The sequence below is a fragment of the Bemisia tabaci genome, chromosome 1 (assembly GCF_918797505.1).
Source record: "Bemisia tabaci chromosome 1, PGI_BMITA_v3".
NCBI lineage: Eukaryota > Metazoa > Arthropoda > Insecta > Hemiptera > Aleyrodidae > Bemisia > Bemisia tabaci.
The window spans coordinates 52,652,281-52,676,389 of record NC_092793.1 but is presented as its reverse complement, the minus strand read 5'-3'; the positions used below and the strand labels follow the sequence as shown (position 1 = coordinate 52,676,389).

Here is a 24,109-nt window from a genome sequence, read left to right as displayed (position 1 = left end):
GGGGAAAAAAATACTGGAGTGGATGATAAATAAAAACGTAGTAAATAAATATATTTCTAAGAAATCAACTATTAACAAGTCCAGTAATCACAAAATCCTTGTGGAATAGACATTTTCGGCAACAACCCAAGGAACAATATAATATGTTGGTCTCTTTTTGTGTAAAGCAGTCCAGTTCCAAACCGAACACAGCAAAAAGATGAGTAAACTATGTAGGTTGTAGAACCATACTGACAAATAATAATTTGTGTCCAGAGGCTGAGTTTTCAATGCTAATATTGACAAAAATATTTCCTGTCAAGTGTAACATTTATAAGAGGTCCAAGGTTGGTCACCATGTTGAGGCTTGAGGGAATTTGGAGCTTGCCAGGTCGACACTCATTTCTAGGTACATACAAAGAGCAGGATGTCTTCCTAAGTAGACCATCTTTTTCATTTTCCTGTTTCTTTCGTCATTCGTCTGACGTTTGTAGAAGCAATCCGCGAACAGTAAAAGCAATTCTTGAGCATCAAGTAGCCATAAGAAGCATCATATGAAATAATACCGAAATTTAGCCGGCGCAGAATTTCTGGATATTCTATGCATAGTCCTTCACTGAATCAATGGCTTAGGATTTCCTCTGACTTAAGTTCTCATCTCTTTCAGTGCTGGAACTTGAAGTTGTGGCAACAATGCGTGGATATATTTCCAATTTCCCTCATAGGCAGATCAGAACCACAAATAGTTAGCAGCATACAATTTTACACAGAAAAATTGTTGGAAATTCATGTAATCGCTTCATCACAGTAAAATGGTTTTAAAGGTATATAACACCAACTTTTTATAAGAAAGACAATGAAGTTAACAGATGTTCATTTTACGACTTTCAGCTTTTTTCAGGAGCATCAGTACCGCACAAGAGTTATGGGAAAATTTTCGGTGATCAGATGATCATCATGAAATACTACCACTAGATTAACTTCAAATTCTGTAACAGAAAAAAAAAAATCCAGATAATTAGATTTATGTTGACAGGGACGAGCTAATAAGTTTTATACGATAAAAGATCTCATGCAGCCCATAACTCCCGAAATTTGTGAAATCAACCATTAAGTTTCAAGAAATTAAGGACAGTCATGATCGCCTGAGTGGCGCATTATCAAGATAAACCAAACAGAAACAGTTGAAAGATAATTGGGGAAAGGACCGGTCAGATTGTTTCAATTAAAGGTACTATTTTAAAAGGAGTTACCGAAAAAAGGCATTACAAACAACCATACATGAGTAAAAGAGTCTTAGTTTTAACTTTTTATCTGGTGTTGAGGCATAGTTTTGTGAATCTGACTAAATTTTGGTGTAGACTTCATCAGTATGTTTCTAGAGAGCTATACGCTTTCAGTAGATTGACTTGTAACCAAAGGGATCCGATGCCTTTTTTTACTGATCCATAACAATAACAAATATTTTTAAATACGTACCGATCTTAAAATTAGTGGTGCACAATGTGGCACTGGTGAATAATCTGGGAAAAATCATGTAAATAGGTATTGCAAGACCTGTTGCAACGTTGCCCTCTCCTATTTGAATGTTCTGTATTTCAGTGGCTGTGATAAAAAACAAACAACAGGGTTTAAACCTTGAAGACAAAATGGCTGTTATGATCTTCAGATAAAAAATGACTATATTAATTTGGCTGATGTCGAATCTCTGTATTCCGTACAAATGTCATGGTTCCTTTCTAAACCAACACATAACCTTGTCTCTGATTCACCTTTTCACACCACAGTGAGAAAATGTGTGACTGCTCCTTGCAATCGAAATTTCTTGTGTTTAATGAGTCATCAATTGATTTATGATTTGTTGAGACTAACATTGCAATGGATTAACACAATTACCTTACACAGAATCATCACAACTCGATTTGTTGAATATTGCAAGCATGATATAGACACTAAATCTGTCTATTCCTGGATTGGATTTTTGGCATGCTCATCTACGATAAGAAAATGAAAATTTTTAGCTTGATACTATTGAGAGATAATTTTTGTAAGATAAAAGGGAGCCCTAAAGGTGTAAAAAGGAGGTGTAAAAGGTGCAAGTGACTCAGGGGTAACTGGGCTTCTAAAAGTTATCTGTGAGAAAAGCAGGACAAACATAATTTCACCATTTTGTAGATAATTTCAATGAACACTTTCTACAAGATATAAAATTGAGTTTTGTACTTCAGAGGTGAATACTTACGATCTCTAGCATACCCTTCAGCACAGCCACAAGTTTCTACTCGAACTAGCTGCAACTCGACTGATTTAATAGAGCTCTCACAATGCTCCACTGTCAGCTAAAAAATTGAACAGAGATTTTAAAAACATTTAGGTTTAAAAGAGGGCTAGCAGGGTGGCCAAGAAAATATGGATGAGAGAAGATTACAGCCATTTTCCCCTCAATCGGTAGATGGTTGTCAGTACACAAGATGAGGAAAAATGAAGAACTGAGGACTAAGATTAAAGGGAACATAAACTTAAAATTCGATGTTGAGATAAAAGAAAAATGGAGAGAGAATAATTGATGGAAGAAAATATGACCAGTGCTAAAAACTGCACTCGAAAATTCCTAATCAAACTGGCGTTGTCCCTGTCACAAGAGGGGCACGTGACATTGTGACATCAACTACTGGATACCTCTGCACAGAGGCTACAACACCAACGTAGGTCCGAGGCCATTTTGCTACTTTTCACTGCAATTATTGGGGTTGCCGCTTCTTTTCTCTGGGAGTCATTCTTACCCTCTCAACTTTCTTTACATTGGACTACGTTTAAATGAAGGAGAGAATAAAAGCTTAATTTGCCTTTTTTTCCTTCTAACATTTTATTTTATTTTTAATGAAAACAGATCAACATCAGTTCTTGAAGTTTTTCCTTTGCACTTCGAAATTGGGGCATGTTTGTACTTTGTTTTCTTTTAACACTCTGACCAGGGATACCGGTTTTTTATTGATGAATTATGAACTTAAATTTTCTCTGAAGGAAAGGACCATCACCTTTGTGAAATTATTTACAGTGCTAAAGATGGCTCTTGAAGATGGTCTTCCACAATTGCAATTTTATGATTTTTTGTTTCTTTTTTTTCAAATATATTCATCAATTGATATTTTCAAAACTATTTTTTTTAGTTTTAGCTGTTACAACTAAATTACAGGTATTATGGCACAGTTTATCAAAGACGATGCAGAGCCGCTAGAAAGACTGGGCTTCAGACCAGTTACAGCAAATACTCTTTAGTTTTTTGTTTTCTTATTATTAATATAATATATTAATAAAAAATGTATGAATTCAAATACATATACATAGTAATTTAATATATTATCTAAAACAACATTTTTTTTAAAAAAATTAAAAAATTGGTAAAAGAGACTTACTTGTCCAGTGAAAGGTTTATTCACCGAGCAAACTGTTGAGTTTAAATGGCCGACAATTTTAAAAGAAGGAATGTAATTCTTGTGAGCATTTTGTAATGAAGCGGGGCTGATAGAAAACTCCATTGGTTTTGGAGGTGCATATTCTTTCGGCTGCAAAAACATGACAGGTAGAATTAGCTGGGATTGTCAGAGTTTCCAGTGTTTTTCAAATATGAGCAAGATGTAAACATGAAGATGAGAAACAACAACTGTAATTATTTATTTTAGCAAAAATCAGTCATCGACATTTTTGCCATGAAATCCCTGACTTTTCAGGGATTATCGCCAGAAATCCCGATGCAGTGATGAGAGAATAAAATTTTCAAAGCTGTAAAATTAAGCTGGTGGCATTGAGCAATGAAAAACTTTCTCTTTAATGTTTCAAAATGAAAATGAAAAAAAAAGCTAATTAAAGTTATTTGCCTCTAAATTACAGATGACAAAAACTAAATTTAGATGTAGCAGAAGAGAAAATATGTACCTCCCTAGAGCTCTACAAAATTTAAAAATTCATTCATCGCTTTGGAAGAAAGAGAAAAAAAAAAACGAAAAATGATGCTCAGTTAAATGTACTAAATACTTGAAACCAATTATCAGATTTAACATTGAGAGCAAAGTTCATTATATCAGGTTTATTGATAATAATGCATACTATTTATTGTTTTTTAACCCCAGTGATTACTGTATGGTTTTATAGCAATGCATTTTGGAATGCATCACTATATCTTCTGGCTTGTTAGTACTTGCAATGATTTTTCAATTGATGATTGATTTTTAAACGAAAAAACTCACGATTGTGACCAATTTTGACCAAAAAAATTAATGGAGATAAAAGAGTAGTTTCACCACTATGTGTTTTTCTAGTACCTACATAAGGAGTTGAGAAGTTGTGAGGTGAAATTTTCTTTGCTTGTTAACAGTTTTAGGTATTTAGGGTCTTTAATTTTTGAAAGAGAACTTGATATTTTACATTATACAAGGAACACAACATTATTTGAAGACAATAGTCTCACCTTGTTTTCAACAAAAAATTCTATTTCTTTGAATAGGTCTTTGTTCAGAAAGTTTCTTTTTAAATCACACCGTAAAGTATATTGCACTGTTATGTAAACCCCATGATAAGTCTCATAGAGTGTCCTATTTGTCAAAGGTTTCAATACAGCTTCAAATGGTATCTCAGTTTTGCCTGATGGAATTTTGCCAGGTCCTGCTACCTCAACGAAATAGGAGACAAGCTGCACAGGCTAGAACATAAGCACGATGTCATTGTTAAAAATTGAAAAAAATTACCATTCACCCAAATGGGCTAAGTGCAAATAAAGATACTATTGTATTGGAATGCAAGAAAATTGCAATTTTTTACCATTAAAGCGCAATATTTTTACAACATTAGGTCATTAAGAGCCAACGTCAAGTGATCAGTAGAATGAGTTTCATACATTGGGATGAGACGCAATTTGCAGATATCTACATTTTATACTACAGTCCGGCAACCTTGAGCACCATTGACATCCCTTAGAGATCAGCTGCTGTTGTGGCCCAGTGGAGCAGCGCTAATTTCAATTGAATATTCAAATTCTCATCTTTTTGGGCTCCAAACAAATTTTAAATATCTAATAGCTCTGTACATTTGAGTAGTCGATCATATCAATCTGCTTATTTCTATACCTTGGCAGAATTGTAGAATGCTTCAATATATCCAACATTTTTTGGACTCAGGCGTAAATTAACAGCGCCTTCTATACTCAGGGTTAATCCATCGTGCTTCACATTGTTGGGAGATTCAATTACAATTGCTCCAGCGATAGTGTCCTATGAACAAATAATATAGATATTCTGTAATGACAAAAAATAATAACAAATTTTAAAGTTCATTTCATTTCTTCATTTTTATTTGATTCTTTGTGAATAATTTATTTATTTTTTCATTTATTAGCACAGAGCTAGATAAAGTTCCGTTAAAATGTTGGTATGAACTAGGTATCTTTTTTTGATGCGTATTGCATCCATATTGTGTAAATCCCATTGAGAGATGCTTGTTAAAAGAGTTCCTCTGAACCTAGCTAATAAATGGGTCCATTACTTTGACTAAGAAGTAGATAAAGGAGTCTTTTACAGTGTTTGGCTATTGGCACAAGAGGCAGCACGATAAATCCCTTGATGCTAATCTTATACTGCAGTTAACACCCCCATACCACAAATCTGAAACAGCTGGGCCTTTCCATTTAAGGATGTTTGGAAAATGAATATCAATGACTAAAGTCACAAACTAAGTATCTCTATCTCAAAGTTTCAGAATCTACGATTGCTTACATTTTATTTCGTCAAAAAAAACTGACAGAAATATCTCCTGGATATTTTCATGTATTTTTGAAGAGAGGAGAAAAAGGTCCCGGCCCATCTCTTAAGGGGATGTGTATCATGATTGATTTCAAATTTCTTTACTGCATCAAACTCGTCTATGGATGCTGATCTAAAATCATCGTTACGCCAATTTTCTACAAATTACCATTTTTACACAATGCACAGTTTAAGTTTTGATGATTCCTTGAATAAAAGGAGGCAGTACGGCAATGAAGAGTCAAAGAGATCCCTCATTACAGCACTCCAGTACAGTGTGTCAATAAGGAAATCAGTCAAATCCCTACACGATTAGGTCTGATGCTGAGCGGCAGTCTCATCTCGGATTCGACAACCTTTTCTCTTGTCCATTCAAATCAGTTTCTTTCTCTCTCCCACTTTCTTCTGTACCACTGGCCAGATGGATTTTTCCTTGTTTATATGTAGACCGTTCTAGAGTGTTGAAAGGAAGAGGGGTCTTCAGGACTTTTTATCGCGGCGCTGCCTCCTTTTGTTCAAGGAGGTATATAAACTTCAACCGCGAATTGGGCGAAAAGAAAAGCTGATAGAGAGTTGGCGCAAGCATCCATAGACGAGCTTAATCCAATAAAAAAAATGGAAAACGATTATGGTACACATCCCTATGGGAGGTTTGCGGCCTTTGCGGAAAATTTCAAGAAAAACTGCTCGGCAACTTCCTTTTAAAAGATTAGACTTGAATAGAGACTTATGAGATCACAACTGAAGAAACTTATCCAAAAAGCTTCAGATACTTGTGTGATTACTTTGAACCTACTATAAAGAGATTTCACTTACCCCTTCTTGATACACTTTACTGACTTTTTTCAGTTGGATGTCGAGTGATAACGACATTATGAATGATGAATAACAGAGTTAAATTGGGCAGATTGACACAAATGAAAATCAATTAAAAGTTAAAAACCCTAAAGTTTTACGCAACTGCAACTGTACATAATCCCTAGAAAAAAAAGAAAGTATTTACATGTGGAATGTGTGATTGTGATTGTGTACATCCGTTATCAATCACTCGCGTTATCTCACATTTCTGTCTCACATCGGCCACATCGACATACCGCAGAAGAGACCCCAAGGTGGATGTAAACAGTACTTATTGAGAAAGTTTTTCGCTTTTTGACGTATAAAATGGCCGAGGCTTGTGCTCTGAGCCTATCTCTATGTATTCTATGGTGTTTGTCTGCTAAAAGTAAACATCAAGGATTTTCTATAAGGCGAAGAAAGTTATCCTTTATGTGCTAATTCTAATGCGACATTTTTATTCAGTAATTTAGTCCTTTTTGCTGTACACTTAGGATACATTTGCATAATGTGCTTTTTACCGTGGTCATAATATTCCACATCGTTTATTAAATCCGACACATCGACCGTCTCATCTCTGGTGCGCTTAGTACCCACCAGAATTTCTTTGACTTTTGATATCATGGAAATCTCTTTATGTATCACTTTTCTACTCTTACTCTTCCTGACTGAAAGCACCCCTGCTCATGTACACTCACACGTTTCAAAAGAAAGAATTGAAGATGGAGTTTACTCACCCATAGATCGTAACCATATTCAGGACGGAGTTCATCATTCAGAATTTGATCATGAAGCCATCCTAGGTAATTTAAAAAATGTACATATTAGTTTCATAACTTTGATTCAGCATTGAATGAGCATGTAGTCCACTGTGCCTTGCTCAAATATCCTAAATTTCCCCCAAATAATTTGCGCTCATCTAGTTTTGGAAGGCAGTTGTTTGGTAATTGTTGAGTTACATTTCTACAGGATCAGTTACTTGTCTGAACATTTTCATTTCCAGTGACATCTAAGCGTCTATCTCATACTCACGAGAGGCCCACAAACTAGCCCATTGGTTATCTTTGAAGAACGTTGGACCGGTGTTCTTTGAGAGTCAACAGTCACTGGAGCCTGTTCACTCAAAATTTAAAAAATTAGCACTTTTAAAGTAAATTGTTTTGACTTTTCATAACATCTTAAAAACTTGGCTTTTTCCTCTGTAGAATAGACTGAATTGGGCTCTCTTGATCATGTGCATGTCGATGGAGTAAGTCCTCGAACACGGACCTCCATTTGTGATGTTGCAGACTTCCTGTCATATTTTATCTTCCTAATGGAAAACTCCTCAATGGCAATTCTTGAAAACTTCTGTGACATCTCTTCTCTGTGTGAGAGAAATTTTGCAAAAACTTCAAGGAATGATGTTGATCAGTTCTCTTTTAAAAAAATAAAATAGGAGCCGAGATTTTCAAACACCGCAAATGAGATATGTGGTTCCGTACTTACACCGTCAACATTCCAAGTGCTTGTGCTAGAGGGTCAGATTGCATGCAACCCACCCTGACTGAGATATCAATGCGTTCCACTGGAACACTTGAAGTGGGCTGGCTTGTGACAGTGAGGCGGGACTAAAAAGTAAAACTGTTCATCGCAATTTTCTGAGGTTTGGATGAGAAAAAGCCCTCTGGATTTTCCCAAAATTGTCAATTAAGTAAATAATTGTTCTGGCAATCTTTGAGTAGATGACCACTCTGATTACTTATCTCTCGCCTGGCCTCTTGTTTAACTTCCTCGTTTGTTGTATTACTGTATAATAACTATTTTATCGTCTATTGTCTACTGTGCTTTTCTGAGTTTGAGAAATTATTCTGACATGATCGTGTCACACCAAACACACAATTAAAGAAGAGTGCAAAGCAATTGTACAAACAATTTTGTGTGTAACAACATTTTTGTTTTGTTTTCGTAACATACACAAGATACTTAGCGTTAAAGAAGAAGCTGTTCCCACCTTCCATTCATAGGACCTACTCATACTTGACGGATGTCCCCCCTCCCCCCCCCCCCCACCCAAGATCCGGCACTCTGAGCAAATAGGCCTGTTCCTGACACATTCTTGTAACCTTAATTTCCACTAAAATGCTGCTTTGACTGTTTTCTCTATTTTAATTTTCTGTGCGCAATGCTTTGTTTCAGGGAGCACTAAGGAAGCAGAGGAATTTGATCAGCTTCCTCCTGAAGAAGCGAAACGGCGCCTTCAAATTTTACTTACAAAAATGGATCTCAACAATGACAAAGTGATTGAAAGGAATGAGCTTCTTGCATGGATTTTGCGATCATTCAAGTGAGACACCGTTTACTTGAAACTTTCTATCTTTTCCAGTCATGCTCATTTTAATTTCCTGAGAATGATGACTGTGCTAATTTCAAAGTTCATTCCCTCATTTTTTCCTTCACACTTACGCAAATAGAAAGATGCCCTGGACAAGGATGGGTCAATGAGCCCCTTCTTATGAATGGGCCTGTTGCAAACTTTTGCTAGAGCAAAAATAAGAATTGTTTCCTGTAGATAATGCCTCAAAAACCACGATGAGCGCATCGGCAAAGTCTGAAATGCACTCATAACTTCACAATTTGCGTAAGAAATTTGCGGTTTTTTGAGCTTCCCGCTTCAAAAACGATACCACCATAGAGAAAAAAAAGGAGGTGTTTGCATTTTGGGCATCTTGGAATTTTTTGATGACTTGATGACGTAGGTGGGTACAGTGTGAAGGGGACGTCTCTGTACCCAGCTGTACCCACCTACGTCATCAAGTCATCAAAATATTCCAAGATGCCCGAAATGCAAACACCTCCTTTTTTTTCTCTATGCGATACTACGGCACAGGTGAACATTTTGTTAGAGGAGTCGCTCCATCGTCGGCAATATTCATCATGGCCGACGCTTGCGCAGTTCCGCGCGTAATTCGAGGAGAGTTCAAGATCAATCAAGGCGGGCGAGGAAAATATGAACGTAAATACGCCGATTGTTATCTGGTCTAGTCCTGTTTAGGTGTTATCTCGTCCCATCACACGTGTTTTGGTGGATTGGCGTCGGCCATGATGAGTATTGCCGACGATGGAACGACTCCTCCATCAAAATGTTCACCTGTGCCGTAGTATCGTTTTTGAAGCGGGAAGCTCAAAAAACCGCAAATTTCTTACGCAGATTGTGAAGTTATGAGTGCATTTCAGACTTTGCCAATGCGCTCATCGTGGTTTTTGAGGCATTATCTACAGGAAACAACTCTTATTTTTGCTCTAACAAAAGTTTGCAACAGGCCCATTTAGGGTCATTGCATGGTTTTGGGTAGGACAGGTGCACAACTTATAAGGTCATATTTTCATGTTCACAGTTAGAATTCCTTTAAAAAAAAGTATTGGAACAGGAAAAACTTTGTTCATAGATGTTTTTACTTGTGGACCATGGATGTACATATATCGGCTATGTCTCTAAAAGTAGTGACAAGTTATCAAAAATGAGTTAATCAACAAGTTCATAATAGCCCAACTCTACCTCGCCCTGGCAAGAAATCGGTAGCTCCCTCAACTCTTGGGATGCTTAAATCTAGAGTACATAGGTACAAAGAAATTGCTATTAATTGTGGAAGAAATTTTTTTTTAATGCAACCGTAAAATTTGAACAGTAAGTACGTACAAAGAGGAAGTGCTCTTACTCTTGATAGTGAGTTCTATCTCATGAATTTTTCTTTCATTTGTCAATCTCCTCATTTTCTCAGATTCGCCCTCTTTTCTTTAGGGAGGGTCGAATTGATTTGAGGGTCAAGGGTCAATTTTTTTTGCTGTGCTTAAATATTGTCCTTGTTCAACCTTTGGAGGAAACCTTATAGTAATAGGGATTTTTTGCTTTCCAGAATGTTAGCAGAAGAAGAAGCAAATACTCGTTTTGAAGAAGGCGATGAAAATGCTGATGGATTTTTGACTTGGGAAGAACATTTGATCGATACCTATGGCTCTGCTGATGCTGATGAAAAAGCCATGCTCGATTTATATGATGATATGGTATGAATTCCTGTGTGTTAGCCATTATTCAGATGAAAAAGAATATTAGTCGAGAAGTTGAAAAGTCAATATCTTTTAGAAATCTCAGAAGCTCCTCTACTCATGTTATTTGTTTGCTGCAAACTCAGCTGTTACAATCAGAGGGTCTAAAAGGGAGGGTATCAAGGGTATTTCACCAGCCTACCCTCTAGCACTCCATCATTTTCTCGCTAAAACCCTTCATCTATTCTCTTTTTATTGCAACAAATCACTTGAATTGTATCAAACAGTATAAGTAGATAGATAGATAGATAGATAGATAGAATACTTTATTTTTTATCCTGGGGAGGATTTAACAAAGGGGGTTAGGTTGGGAGATCATTTACAAACATGAGATTACTTCATTATGCTACACTTATCTCTAGGATATGCTGGGCTTACAATTATGTACATGAAATAGCAGCGTTCATGATAGGCAAACTTTGTTTTTTGATTCAGTTATTCATTTATTATGAACGATCTTATACTCAGAATTGTCGCAAAATAATTATAAATATCTGTAAGCTGTTGCTCGTTTGAGTCTTTACTAAGAATTAGGTTTATGTCTTTGTTAAGGTAGCTGTGTAAGTAATATTTTCGAGTGTTATGGTAAATGGGGCAGACAAAGAATAAGTGGTGCGCATCTTCAGGTTGTTGAGTATTACAAATTGTGCAAATTTCGTTAGGGTTAATTCTATGGTTCATCTGATTGATAGTGATGTTAAGGGAGTTAACATTTCTCGCTCGTAGTTGGCTGAATAGTCTTTTTTTCGCAAAACTCACTTTACGATATAAATAATTATGGTTGGCATCAATATTCTCAGTGTTAATTAGGTTGTAATGGGGGACAAACTTTGTTTCATTTAACTTTTCTTTGTCTTTTTCCATGGTAAGTTCTGATATTTTTCTCTGAACTTCATTTACCATTTTCCTGATCGCAGCTGGTTCTGTGGTTTCTCTAAGAAATAGATATTCTTGGTCAATTTTATGTAACATGGCTTTTAATTGAGAGAACCAGTTGTATTTAATTATATTGTACCTACTTTCATCTAGTTCTTTGAGTCGGGCCAAGCATATTTTAGGGTACCTGGACTCGTGCATATTTTGTACTCTGTGTCAAACAGTATAAGTAGATGAATGTACCAGATAACTGCAAGAGAGAGAATTTATGCGAAAGAGAGAGGAGGGCACATAGGAGCCAAATCGGTGGAAAATCTTAAATAGCAGATGTGGTCTGAATTGGTATTTTAACGCTTATTCAATTGATTTGAGTAAAATTTGGTATTTATTTATTTGGTATTTACGGGGTTTTTTTGTAAGGAGAACCAAATGTGTGTGAATTTTTTGAAATTCACAAATCTAAGATGGCAAAAGTGACCCAAAAAGGTAATCTCAATTTCTATTCAACCAATTTGAGTGAAATTAGTTATTCAAGAGTTTTGGCAGGAACCTGCTCCATAATTGATGAATTGTGAAATTTCCTTTCTCCTCTTGTGAACATTTTTTGAATCCCAATGTTTTAAGAAGTGCATCCTCAGCAGTCTGAAGTACGGTCTCAGTAAAGGTAACTTACCCTGCAGATTCCATGACCGTTTCTGAAATTTACATTTTCTTCAAAAGCTTAAAATGAGATGAAGTCCAATCACTTTACAGAATTTACAAACCTTTTATCGTTCTGGAAGAAAAGATACAACAGTACAATCTAGTAACTATGTTTCGGAGAGGAAAAAAAATGATGTCCCCATCGAAATAACTTTCTCTTGGTACTTCACTCACCTATCAACAGTTCGAGAATTATTTTCTCTTTCACCCCCCCCCCCCCCCAATTTTCCCCTTTTTTTAATGTAAGATTTTAATTTTAACTAACGTTTTAATTTTTCTCTCAGATGATGAAAAATGATAAAGCCATGTTCAAAGCAGCAGACAAAAATCACGATGACAAGTTGTCAAAAGAGGAACATTTGCACTTTAATCAACCTGAAGATTATCCAGAAATGTTTCCATTGATTCTTCAGAATACTCTAGATGAAAAAGACATGAATAAGGACGGCGCAATCGATTTTCAAGAGTTTATCGGAGAAAAAGGTACCTTCTTTCGTTTCTCAAATATCTATCAATTATTAAAATCCGAGATCCAAGGTAGTTTTTATGAGTTTAAGATGTATGATGTTTTGAGTTATGACATAGTGTTTTTGCCTTTTAGCATCATCTTCTACTCGGTCTTGACAACTAGTCATTACAAATTTATAAAGAACATGGAATGCTTAACCATTGCAGTTCTTTAAAGCTTCCTAAAGATTTCATGCCTCTTTTCCCCTGAGATCTATACTTTCTTTGTCTGCTCTTTCTCTTGCCAGCTTCTCACATAGAAATTAAATGTGCACCTCTCAATTCTGGAGCAATAATTTTGTTGATGGATCCTACAGAAAATTTTACGTCTATAATGGCTCTAATTTTTCAACTGAATAGGGTTTTCATTTTCTATGGTAAAGACTGCCGAAGAATTTCCGTTGAATACTTGCCAACTATATTCTTGTTTAGAGGTCTGCTTATACCTTATCCTATAATTTCTGTCTAGTAATGCAAGTTTAAAATAACAACAACAAAAAAATTAACTATAGACAGGAGTAATTCTGGATCAAACATTTTTTTTTACCCTTTGGCTGGGTGATTTTAGTTTCTCCACCAAAATGTCATTGTAAATACTGCTAGACTCCACATCTCTTTTGTAAGCATTGACCTGTAAATTGTAAGTAGCTGTAAAGAAATCGTCAGGAAGACATGGTACTTATGAGACGAGGAAACTGTCAGGAGGTATGAGTCGTGCTCTGCAAATGGCACCTTGTCAATTTCCCAATGATTCGATGGCTTTAAGTTGGCATTTTTTGGGAGGAGGGGGAGATTGCATTATGCCCTTCCTAACAAAAAAATGAGAAAAGTTTAAACAAACATAACTTGATGGCAAAGTTCATGAGTGCCGAGTTTTCTTGGGTCACTCAGAAGATAGTTCTGCTGATTCTACCTTCCATCCCCTCTCAGGTAACATGTCGTAACAAGAGTCCACAACCATCTATATCATTTGCAGTGTTTGAATATCTCCGCCTCTATATTATTTTTTTTAGGAGAACAAACTAAGATCATTCCTTGAAGTTTTTGCAGAATTTTCTTTGCACAGAGAAGAAAAATCACGACAGTTTTAAAGAATTGCCGTTTAGTAGTTTTCCGTCTAAAAAATGAAGCTTGACAGGAAGTCTTCGACGTCGCAAACAGAGATACGTGGTTGCGGACTAACACCGTCGGTGTGATTTTTTGCAGCAATTCATTCATGCTGATGAGTGAAGACAAATGTTGCTGTCACTCCTTGTTAGTGTAGAGAATATAGAGAAAGGATATCAATGAAAAGACGGAATTTGTTTCTTCTCACATGCTAACGCAGGTTTTTCTTTTGTCACATTGATTTATGGAATATTTTTTTCATAAGATCAATAGAATATCAGTTCAACACTCTCGTATTAATTATAATGGATACTTCTTTACTCTCCTCTTTTATCATTTTACTAGCAATAAATATTATTTTTGTTTTGTAGGAATATATTTTTCAATCTTCTTCGGTAGTAAGTAGTCATCGCTAGAGTGTTTGATTGTGAATGTCTCTGTTATATCCCTGGCCTTTATTGAACCCAGCAACTGTTTTTATGCCTGCCTTTTGGATTTGATTCACCCTATATAATTATTAGTCATAAGGCATATGCAATCTTGTATGCTTGTTCGTTAAGGCAAATGGCTATTTGTCGATCTCTGCTTTGATGCCTAGAAAGAGAAAATTGACGGTGACTGTCCTAAATTCCATTTTAACCTCCTACATTCAAAATGGTGGTCTAAATTACTGTTTTAGAGTAATCCTATGAAAGTTTCCAAATGCATCGTGTCAAGTTTTGATTCATATATACTTTTGATCACAAAATCTGAATTTTTGATGAAAGGAAATGATCTTAGAATCTATGGTAAGGCCCAGGGTCTTAAACTTGTGGTGAGCAACTCAACCACAGTAAAGTATAGCGGCCGAAATGTCGTTAAGAGGTGAACATTGTTCTACATAGCCTTGGGTGCCCTATGCAGTGTCAATCATTAGGTCTTTGGGGTCGTAGAATCCGAAAATGATGCGCATTTTGGCCACCGTGTTTAGGCTAAAATACCTGTCAAAAAGAAAAAAATTACCTTCAATACATCAAAAGTTTGGTCTAGGGGGTTAAGGAGTGCAGTTCAGAGATTAAATCTCCTCTAAAACTGAAAATTACCCCTCAATATCCAAAATTTGCCTTTATGCTTCCTTTTATGTATTGTACCATTTGTTTCTTATTATTATTACAGGTTTAGAAAAAATTTAAGTGAGGAAACTGTTTTATAAAATAACTTTGTTGAGACCGTGACAGTTATTGTTAATAGTCTATTTCTAGACATCGAAATGAAGAGATTAACTTAAAACCCAATCTGTCTTTACAAAAGTGCACACGGGACATATTTTCTGTTATGTATGCTCTCTAACTAAATATCTGTCCTTTAAGTCCAATAATTTCTTCTCAGTTTTTGCATTTGCTCTTTGTTATACCTGATAATCTTGGCAAAAAAAAGGGAATATTTTTAAAGGAAAAAATTGGTCTTTTCATACTAGGTAGCCCTTATAAGTATGAAAAATTAACTATTTTAAAAAAACAAACTAATAATAGTTTGTATGTTTTTTGAGTACAAACTTTTAACGGATTTGCAATCTTTAATCAATTATTTTAAGAGTCGAATTATTGTTTCGAAATGAGGAAAAGCAGAAAATGTTGAACTTACGATCTTAATAAATTGGGCGCGCATATAGGATAACTCTCTCCTTATAGGGAAACTCTCCTCTGATTCTGATTAATGAAGTCATAATAGTCTGCCTTTAAAAATCCTACCACTGATTTCCATAGATATTTATTTCTCCCTGACTTCACGTTTCAGTAGCATCATTGAAATCCAAACCTAAAACCAGATTTAGCTGTTCTTTTCCTCCATTGACTTCCTACTCACTTTCAGTATTGTGTTATTTTATCGCATCGCCTTCCGCTATAAATGGACATATTTATGCTCAAAAGAACTAAGTGCATTGGATTTGCATGGAACATAGTTCCTTTCAGCAGAAATATCTCAAACTGAGCCTCTAATGTTTGTTGGTTTGCCAGTCCATCTTGGTTTTTTTATTTAGTTCACGAATTTTCCTGTCCCTTTGAAATTTTATTTTAAGATATTTTTATTTTTTTTCCTACACCTTATCTTTTAAACTTCAGAAAGTTTCTCCTCTTGTTTTTCTTTTTCCTTCCTGCTGATTTAATGGCTTATATTCCGTAATAGTCCAGTCAATAAAGGATTTGTGGATGCAAAATTTAGGTAAAATCAGGTTATAATCGATTTCTCTGTAATTTTTGACACTGAATCCGAATATTTGATTGTTATAACTCTGGAAAATCGGATACTGCAAAAAATCACATTCTCTCAAAATAGCTCTGTTCCAACTCAAAATATCGAAAACATGGCTAAAGATAGCCCATGAAACTTAATATAGCCAGGTACATAACTTCCAGATCTGCGGCTCGATTGTTGGAACTTAAACTGGCTATGTCGGCAAAATAAGACAAGACATAGCCCTATCTGCGCCTTGTAATATATCGATTTTCGATTCTTGCTGTGCCGACATAGATTTCAACAATCAGGCCGCTGGTCTTGTGAATTTCTTTGCTTACTATGACAGGGAGATGACAGGCAAATGCAGTGAGTAATGAGGTTCATAATTGCAATATGCTCATTCTAAGAAGCAGCAATGACTAACAAGAGTATTGAATTCACATTCATTAATACCAAATTGATAAGAAGTAGTGAAATGTATCGCCTCAATCAATGCTTGAAGAATTTCTCTTTTGGATGGGAAAAAAAATAGCTGATTCTTCAGTACAAAATTCAATACTCTCTATGAGAGTCATTTAGCAAGGAGAAATGTCAACACACTGCACCAACAGTAATTAATTAGATAATGCACCATCAATACTCACTAAAATTCATACCACGGTTGAATAGCTCATTTGAAGAGAAAGGTAAACTTGTCTTTTAAAAACTTGAAAAAATTTAGTGGAGTGCACATACTGTTTGTGAACTACTATAACTTGAGATTTTTGGCAAAAAATTACCTCCAGACCCATAATTAGGCCTTCATAAGAACTGGATAGAATTCGGTGATCTTGCAAGCTGTAACTTCAAATTTTTTCTTAAGAATTTAAAATGTTGGAGCGTTGCGTTGCAGTTCCAGCTAACAATAAGTAATTTTAGTGCATGTCGCCTTTTCAAGGACGATTTATGAGACTGGAAATACATAGGTATATTTATACAGACACCATGGACTTTTTTTTTCAACTTGAAATATGATACAAAGTGTCATGCAAGTTAAATTCCAGGTCAAGCTCTTTGATGTATTCAAGAAAAAAGTGTCACGCATTACCATTAATCTCCTCAGAAAAATCTGGAGAATTGGATTTTGAAATCTCCAACGTTTAAATTTTTCCTTGATTTTGAGTTGTTTTAAATGAAAAATGAAACCCGTGAAAGGCCCCAGCAAGTGGGCACCAGGCGAATTGGCCGATCAGAGACAAATTTTACGCACAGATCAGTTTTATTATAGAGGTATCGATGCATTTGGAAATAATTTCTCTTTTTCCATCCCTATGAAAATCTTGATTACAGGACAGAAGAACGACAAAGAGTGGCTCATCGTTGAGAAAGAGAAATTTGATAGTGAATATGACAAGGACAAAGATGGTAAATTGAATTCTGATGAAATTATCTCCTGGGTAGTCCCGAGCAACCAGTAAGTACTTTTTATTGTTTCCCTTTACCGTCTAGTCTTATATGTACATAATATATTGATTATCCTTTCTGTTCAATCACAAATGAGTGACACTTGCAAAAGGAAGAAACAATTGCATTAATACTGCAGTAATTAAAAAATCACTGATGAGCAATTGAGTTTGTCTTTTACTTCAGTATTCAAGGCTCATGTATTCATCCAACTGTGTCCTATTGTGCTACTCGATGTAGGGCATCGACAGTATGCAGTGTATATTTAATTTAGGTACCTTACATTGGGAAGTTGAGAGGAGGTGAAATAATTTTTTATGTGGATTATTCTAACAAAAGATTGTGCATTTATTGAGCTGTTTGAAGGTGGCTCTGTCAACATCTGCAGCACACAGTAACGGTTGGACGGCAAGACAAGCGACTCTGTGATTTTTATCACCATCTGTTATTATTGAAGACATAATTCACAGTACTGTAGATTTTCTATCTACATATCGTTTATTGATCCAGTCCTTTGATGGTTGAGTTAGAAGTCCCACAAGATGCCCAAAATGAAAATATTCTGTCGAGCTCTTTGAAATTAAAATGGATTTTTGCATTTTTTGGCTTAAACGCTGCCATCAAATTTTTGACAGTTTCGATCCGAAGGAAAAAATATAATGTATTTAGTATTTACCAATCTACGTATTTTTTTTGAAAAATCAAGTGAGTGGGGTTCCGAATATCTCTGAGGTTCTCTGAACTTAGTTATGCTTTTTTTTTGCAACAAAAAGATGAATAAAAACTTAGCATGTTGTGACTGTCTGTTTACAAGCCAAACAAAGAGAATGCATTTGTGCCTGTGCTTTGTTGCATACCGAAGAAGTTCTTTCATCCTCTGTCACAGTTGCAAATGAGCAGCAAAGCCTTACAGTATTGTTAGCTCTCTATTTTCCATATCTTCTTTTGTACCTATGTTTTTAAAACTGTGCTCTCTTTTAATAGCGAGATCGCAGAAGAAGAAGTGAATCATTTGTTTGCTGCTGCTGATGAAGACAATGACGGTGCTCTATCATTTAATGAAATTCTTGCAAACTATGACACATTCGTAGGGAGTGAAGCTACTGACTATGGTGAACATCTTAACAATATTCATGCTTTTGAAGATGAGCTTTAGAGCCCAAGAAATCTGCATATTTACTATTATAACACCCTCCCCCCTCTGGCAGAAGTTTTGAAGGTGTACCCCTAATTTCATTGAAGACCTATTTACCCTCTAAATTTTAAAACCTCTTTTAGAGGTCTCTTTCAAAGTGTGAAAATCCTTTGAATTTTAAATGGACCACTTGACAAAGTTCACCCTAGAAAAAAATAATCACTTATTTTCTCTTCAAAGTCTTGGGTAGGAAAATATTCACACAACCGTAATTCCGAAATCAACCCTTGAACGAGATATTACTAAGTACCTTAACACAGATCAAGTGGAAGTTAGATCATACAAATAACATCATTTGTAGTTTCGCCTTTTAATTAATGTTTATTGTAAACACCTTTATTTTGTTCAGAGGTTGATTTCCGGATTACCTGCTGGGTGAAACATTTTCTTTTGAAAGTTTGAAAAGAATGTAAGTGCCTGAGTGCTGGAATGGACCACTAGACAAGGTACGAATTTAAGCATTCTGATACATGTTTCTTAACTAGAATTTCACGTAGAACACGATTCGCGCAACGAAAATTACTGAAACCAATTCCTAACGGAGATATTAACATTTTTATTTCACATTGGTTACGAGGAATTTGAACTGCCCGCTCATAAGAAACTCAAAGCTCTACGTGAGTCAAATCGCGCACTACAACGGTTTCAGCAAGCTTCTTAATCGAGCAATGTTCATTTCCGACCATGTGTTGTTCAAACTATGTAGGCAATTTGCTATAGTTGAGCCAAAGCGTCAAGATTGAGGTTGCCAGATATTTATATCGCAGAGACTGTCATGATAACGTTTAGCGCGCGATGTGAATCACGTAGAGCATTGAGTTTTCATGAGCGGGTGGTTTGTATTCACGCATCAAGAATAATTAAATATCGTTGTGAGGAGTTGATTTCGGTAATTTTCATTGTGCGCAACGTGCTTTACGTGAAATTTTGGTCAAGAAACATGTATCAGATTGCTTAAATTCGTACCTTGTCTAGTGGTCCATTCAAACCTTGTCTAGAGGTCCATTGTGCAGTGAACTCTGTCCTGTGCCTAGTGCACATTTTGTTCCTTACTCGTTCCTTTTTCCTACAGATCGCACAGAAACCCTCTTGAAACCAACAGTCCACCCCTGCTTAATTGAATGTCAAGTAAAACGAATTTTCCGCAATATCAAATTTTTGCGTGGTCCCGACAAATTCCCGTAAGGCTAATGTTTATAATTTAGGCCTAACTTGAATTGTGCGCAAAATAGCATCTGCTTGACTGGAAGAATCTTCTTCTTTGAGGTTTTTTTTCTCACTTGGCCTCAACAATTTCGACAAAATCATCTCCAGTTCAGGGGAGGACGCTCAGTACTCACAAATACTATCTTATTCACTGTAAACCAGTTTCACGGTCAGTGTTGCCATCCACTTAGTGGAAGTTCGTATGCATCTATGTAGACCGCTCTGTCTGGTAAGCTGAATCCTGTATGAAAATCTGCAGAGATTGCAACAACACTGACAGATACGAGAATAGTACTCCAACCAAGCATGTGTTGCAGCATTAGTGCGCATGCATGCATGATGTTAATGTGGACGTCCAATTTATTAGACTGAGAAAGTTGGAAGTGACATTAAGTACTCATCTAGACTACTTTTCAACTCCCTTTCTCTGTCTCTCAAAAAATCTTCCAAATCTAAACCTACAAGTATTTAAATAAACCAATTGAAAAAATTCTGTATTAAAAAACTTTTTAGGACATAACTGAACCCATGAATTAATTTGTAATCCTACATGATTGCAACTCTTCTTAATTCTGTGTAGCTGTCCATAGACTTAATCGGTTTTTTACTGTCAAGAAACAACCATGACTTGTACTGTAGCCAAATGGCTCCCTTACACTAATTGTGTATGATGAAATAAAAATCATAGGAAGTGACAAAGGGACAGCAGAAGGGAGTTCAAGACAGAAGACCTAGTGGGAAGGAAATCAGCAGCATAGCAAGTGCTCACTGTTAGCTTGCTCAGTCGCGCTTTGCGATCTGCTTTGCGACTGCAAGGAAGAGCTCACTGACCTGTGTAAGTCCTTCTCCCTTCAAAACCGCCAAAAACGGCGTGTCAGATGAAGCGGAATAAGCCATGCTGTTCTGATGCAAGTTTACGTAATAAAGAAATATAGCAAGATACTTTTTCTCATGATGACTTGAATGTCTACTTTTACTATATTCCAAGTTCTGTAGGATGCACTGAGATATTCATATTGCTTGACTCCTCACTTACAGAATTGCTCTGACATTGTGTCAAATTGAATTCTTTTGTGAAAAAAATTGTCCTATGAGATGGACCTCAAGTAGAACTCAAGCTTGATCCTGCCGCGATTTGACTTAACAGGGGTTGACTGTACTAAATTATTAATCACTTGAGGTTAGTGCCATATTTTTTTTTTTAAATGTTTGTAAATGCTTAATATTTTCTCTCAGTCATCATAACTTTTTGCTGATTGATTTACTCATTATTTTTTTAGATTTCACCCATTCCTAGTCATTATTTTAGTTCTAATCTATTATTTTTACTTTAGTATACCAATTTAATAATAATAGGAATAAGCAGGGGCGGATAGACAGGTGGAAACACTGAGAAAAATCCTGGTGAGCTGATTGTTATTTAGGGTAACCTCAGACTGGTTTAGCTCCTTCATATAACAGAAAACAACTAAAGATGGCGCTCAAGCATTAATGGACCAGTATTCCTGGTTTCCTTTTAAATTTTAGTCTGCCCCTGGGAAGAAGCTTAATATTTGATAAAACCACTGATCGCCAATAACGCTAAGGCTGTGAGGCTAATGATAGTCAAAAATTCAAAGATCAGAAATGTAGGTATCAAATCAGATATTTATCCTTCGTTGAATTTTTCCATGTCAATGCACGTTTCAAAAAATTCCGTAAATTGAAAAAACATCCATAAAAAATATTTCCTACACTTTGCTGCAACAAGTTTTGCTACAAGCTGCAAAAACAATTCAAAAAGAAAACAAGGTATATGATAAAAATTGATGCATACGACGATTTAACTGTAGCAAAAGAAGGATCATTTGAAGAAAAACTGAAATAAGTTTTTATATGGTTCTCAATAGGTTTTAAGTACATGTATGATACACATTTTTTATATTTGATACCCACTGATAGATAGATATAAATAAATACTAATTATAGATGAATAAACAGTATACAGTGCATATGTCACGGAAAAAATCTACAAGTGCATTTTCCTCTTAAATGCAAAAATCCTTTTTTTTAAAAGCCTCCAAGTTTTAACGATTTTTGCCTCCCAAAATTGGTTTCTAAAATTACTGTCCAATGGGCTATCAAGCTTATAACAATTTGGCAACACTGAGAACTTCTTGGAAATATTTTGCCGAAATCGTTATCTGATTGGGAGACCCAAAGGCCTAGGGTGACTAACCCAGTCGTCATATTGCACCCTAAAAATTGGGAAAGTCCGGCCAGTGCTAGGCAAGCCTTCGGTGCGCAGTTACTGAGTGGTTTTGTGCGTTCCGTGCTATTTTTTGGTGAGCAATATGTAGGAAAGATAGTAATTTGGTTGAGAACAACATTTTGTGATTCAGCAATCTAACGACCGAGCGGACCCTTCGATCTCTTAGTTGGGTGACAACTACGGTAGTTCTATCCAATGTTGCCAAGTAGTTCATAATGTTTCCGAGTTGTCCTAGGTGTAGTAGTGCATCAGATAGTAGTTTTAGAGACCATTTTCAGGGAGCAAAAATCATTTTTTAAACTCGCAAGGATTAATGCAGCTCTTCCTTTCCAAATCTTCATAACTTTTTTTCTTTCTTTTTTTCAATTAAATGACTAAATCCCAATAAAAAGCTGATTTCTCTGTCTTACAAACGAGACCACAGAAAATGTTCCATCTAGCTTAGTTTTAATGTTAGACCATTTGTCTCATTCTTTTTGAATAGCGTATTTAGAGTAAAAATAACTGTGACTGTATGTAAGCAAAGCTTCTACCTAGCTTACTTTTGTAGTTAGATCATTTGTCTCACTACTTTTTGAAAAGCTATGAATGAAGAGTAAAAGTAACTCTAATTGTTAGTAAGTAATTTATAAAAAACTCCATGGTTTTGACTACTCATATTCTTAATTTCTTTAACTTATGTACCTATTGCCTTTTTTCATCTTATAATTAAATCTTACTAGGAGAAAAACAGACAGTTTAATCTGTCTCATAATTAAAATTAGGAATTTTAAACATTTTTTCGGAACATTTTTAGTTTCCAAAGAATGTTAAAAGATGAGTTTTTTCTTTAAATTGTCTCCTGTTGTAATCAATCCTCATTGTTCCTGTACTAATTCTTCTTTTGTTTTCTCTCGAGACTTTAAATAATTATTTCGTCCATCAGTGCGAATATGTTCTGTGTGTACCAAATTTCTGCACAAATAAGTACTAATTTGCTCAATACTCAAATACTGTATGAAATATTTTTAAGATGAAATTTTATTTTGTAATCTGTTTTAATTTCATTCAACACTGTGCAGTCATTATCCAGCTTGCTTAATGATAATATTGTAAGACGAAGTAGGTAAAACATTGATGAGTTCAAATGGAGTCCATAACTCTTTTCTGGACGTAGACGATTCTCTGAAGTATTTAAAACTTCGCTTAAAATGCAGCCATAGAACCTTCGAAAACGATCCAATTGTTGGTCAATCACTCTATAATAATCAAATTCTCAAACCCTTTTTTTTTAAATAAAAAAAAAAAAAAAAGTAAATCCCTCCAAGTCACATCAGGTAGTAGTTGCGCTTGGTTTTCACTCACAAAATTCAGTTAAGATTTACTTCAAAATAGCTCCCAAGGGAGATCCTTCCTGAATATTGCCCATCAGAAGACAATGCAATCAGCTCTGATCACCTGGGATGTACCATTGAAATTACTCTGAAGTATTTTCTGATAAAACTTGGTATACAAATACCTGGTGTATTACAGAATGATAGGACCATCGGGAGTTTTTAAAAAAATGTTTATAAATTTTAAAACTATTCATTAATCAATTTCTATTGAACCATTAAACCAGTGAATTATTCTTGAAAGCACTGCTAAACTCCCTTAATGATTGAAATTGATTCCTGATCAATGATTGAATTCATTGAATTGTTTGTAATTTACTTAAGAAAAATAATTCAAAAATTTATCACTTAACTGTGAAAAGAATGTTAAGTTTTAGTACAGACTTCAGGATTTGTCTTTGACTGACGTCGCAGTTTATGAATCAAATCATTACTGAAACAAAACACATATTTTTGTCTAAAACTGAAATTCTCTATGCTTTCGAAAGTCTCCCACCATACTTATTCATAATATATGTACATAATAACTTCTAAA

General features: G+C 35.4%; 2 protein-coding genes across 3 annotated transcripts; one reads left to right on the top strand and one right to left on the bottom strand.

Moving 5' to 3' along the window:
* Positions 1-30: 30 nt before the first annotated feature.
* LOC109044777 (vacuolar protein sorting-associated protein 26C) lies at positions 31-6,838 on the bottom strand. Its single transcript, XM_019062695.2, has 7 exons — positions 6,591-6,838; positions 5,103-5,246; positions 4,448-4,678; positions 3,396-3,545; positions 2,222-2,318; positions 1,459-1,584; positions 31-968 (listed from the first exon to the last, which is right to left on the bottom strand). Exons 1-7 carry the CDS (start codon positions 6,645-6,647, stop codon positions 886-888), a joined length of 888 nt encoding a protein of 295 aa, XP_018918240.1. The 5' UTR covers positions 6,648-6,838; the 3' UTR covers positions 31-885.
* Positions 6,839-6,960: 122 nt separating this feature from the next.
* LOC109044781 (reticulocalbin-2) lies at positions 6,961-23,498 on the top strand. Of its 2 annotated transcripts, XM_019062699.2 has the most exons (7): positions 6,961-7,414; positions 8,790-8,937; positions 10,508-10,655; positions 12,560-12,758; positions 14,261-14,287; positions 17,436-17,559; positions 18,534-23,498. In XM_019062699.2, exons 1-7 carry the CDS (start codon positions 7,234-7,236, stop codon positions 18,703-18,705), a joined length of 999 nt encoding a protein of 332 aa, XP_018918244.2. In that variant the 5' UTR covers positions 6,961-7,233; the 3' UTR covers positions 18,706-23,498. The 2 variants fall into 2 exon arrangements, with proteins under 2 accessions (XP_018918244.2, XP_018918245.2); XM_019062700.2 differs by lacking the exon at positions 14,261-14,287 and having other exon boundaries at positions 6,964-7,414.
* Positions 23,499-24,109: the final 611 nt, after the last annotated feature.

Excerpts from the sequence above, each read along its gene's own strand:
- LOC109044777 (XM_019062695.2), bottom strand. The coding sequence starts at position 6,647 with ATGTCGTTATCACTCGACATCCAACTGAAAAAAGTCAGTAAAGTGTAT. Across the intron at positions 1,585-2,221 it reads TGAAGGGTATGCTAGAGATC|CCACTGAAATACAGAACATT; the intron begins GTAAGTATTCAC and ends TTTTTATCACAG. Across the intron at positions 969-1,458 it reads CACCACTAATTTTAAGATCG|AATTTGAAGTTAATCTAGTG; the intron begins GTACGTATTTAA and ends TTTCTGTTACAG.
- LOC109044781 (XM_019062699.2), top strand. The coding sequence starts at position 7,234 with ATGGAAATCTCTTTATGTATCACTTTTCTACTCTTACTCTTCCTGACT. Across the intron at positions 10,656-12,559 it reads TCGATTTATATGATGATATG|ATGATGAAAAATGATAAAGC; the intron begins GTATGAATTCCT and ends TTTTTCTCTCAG. Across the intron at positions 12,759-14,260 it reads AGAGTTTATCGGAGAAAAAG|GAATATATTTTTCAATCTTC; the intron begins GTACCTTCTTTC and ends TTTGTTTTGTAG.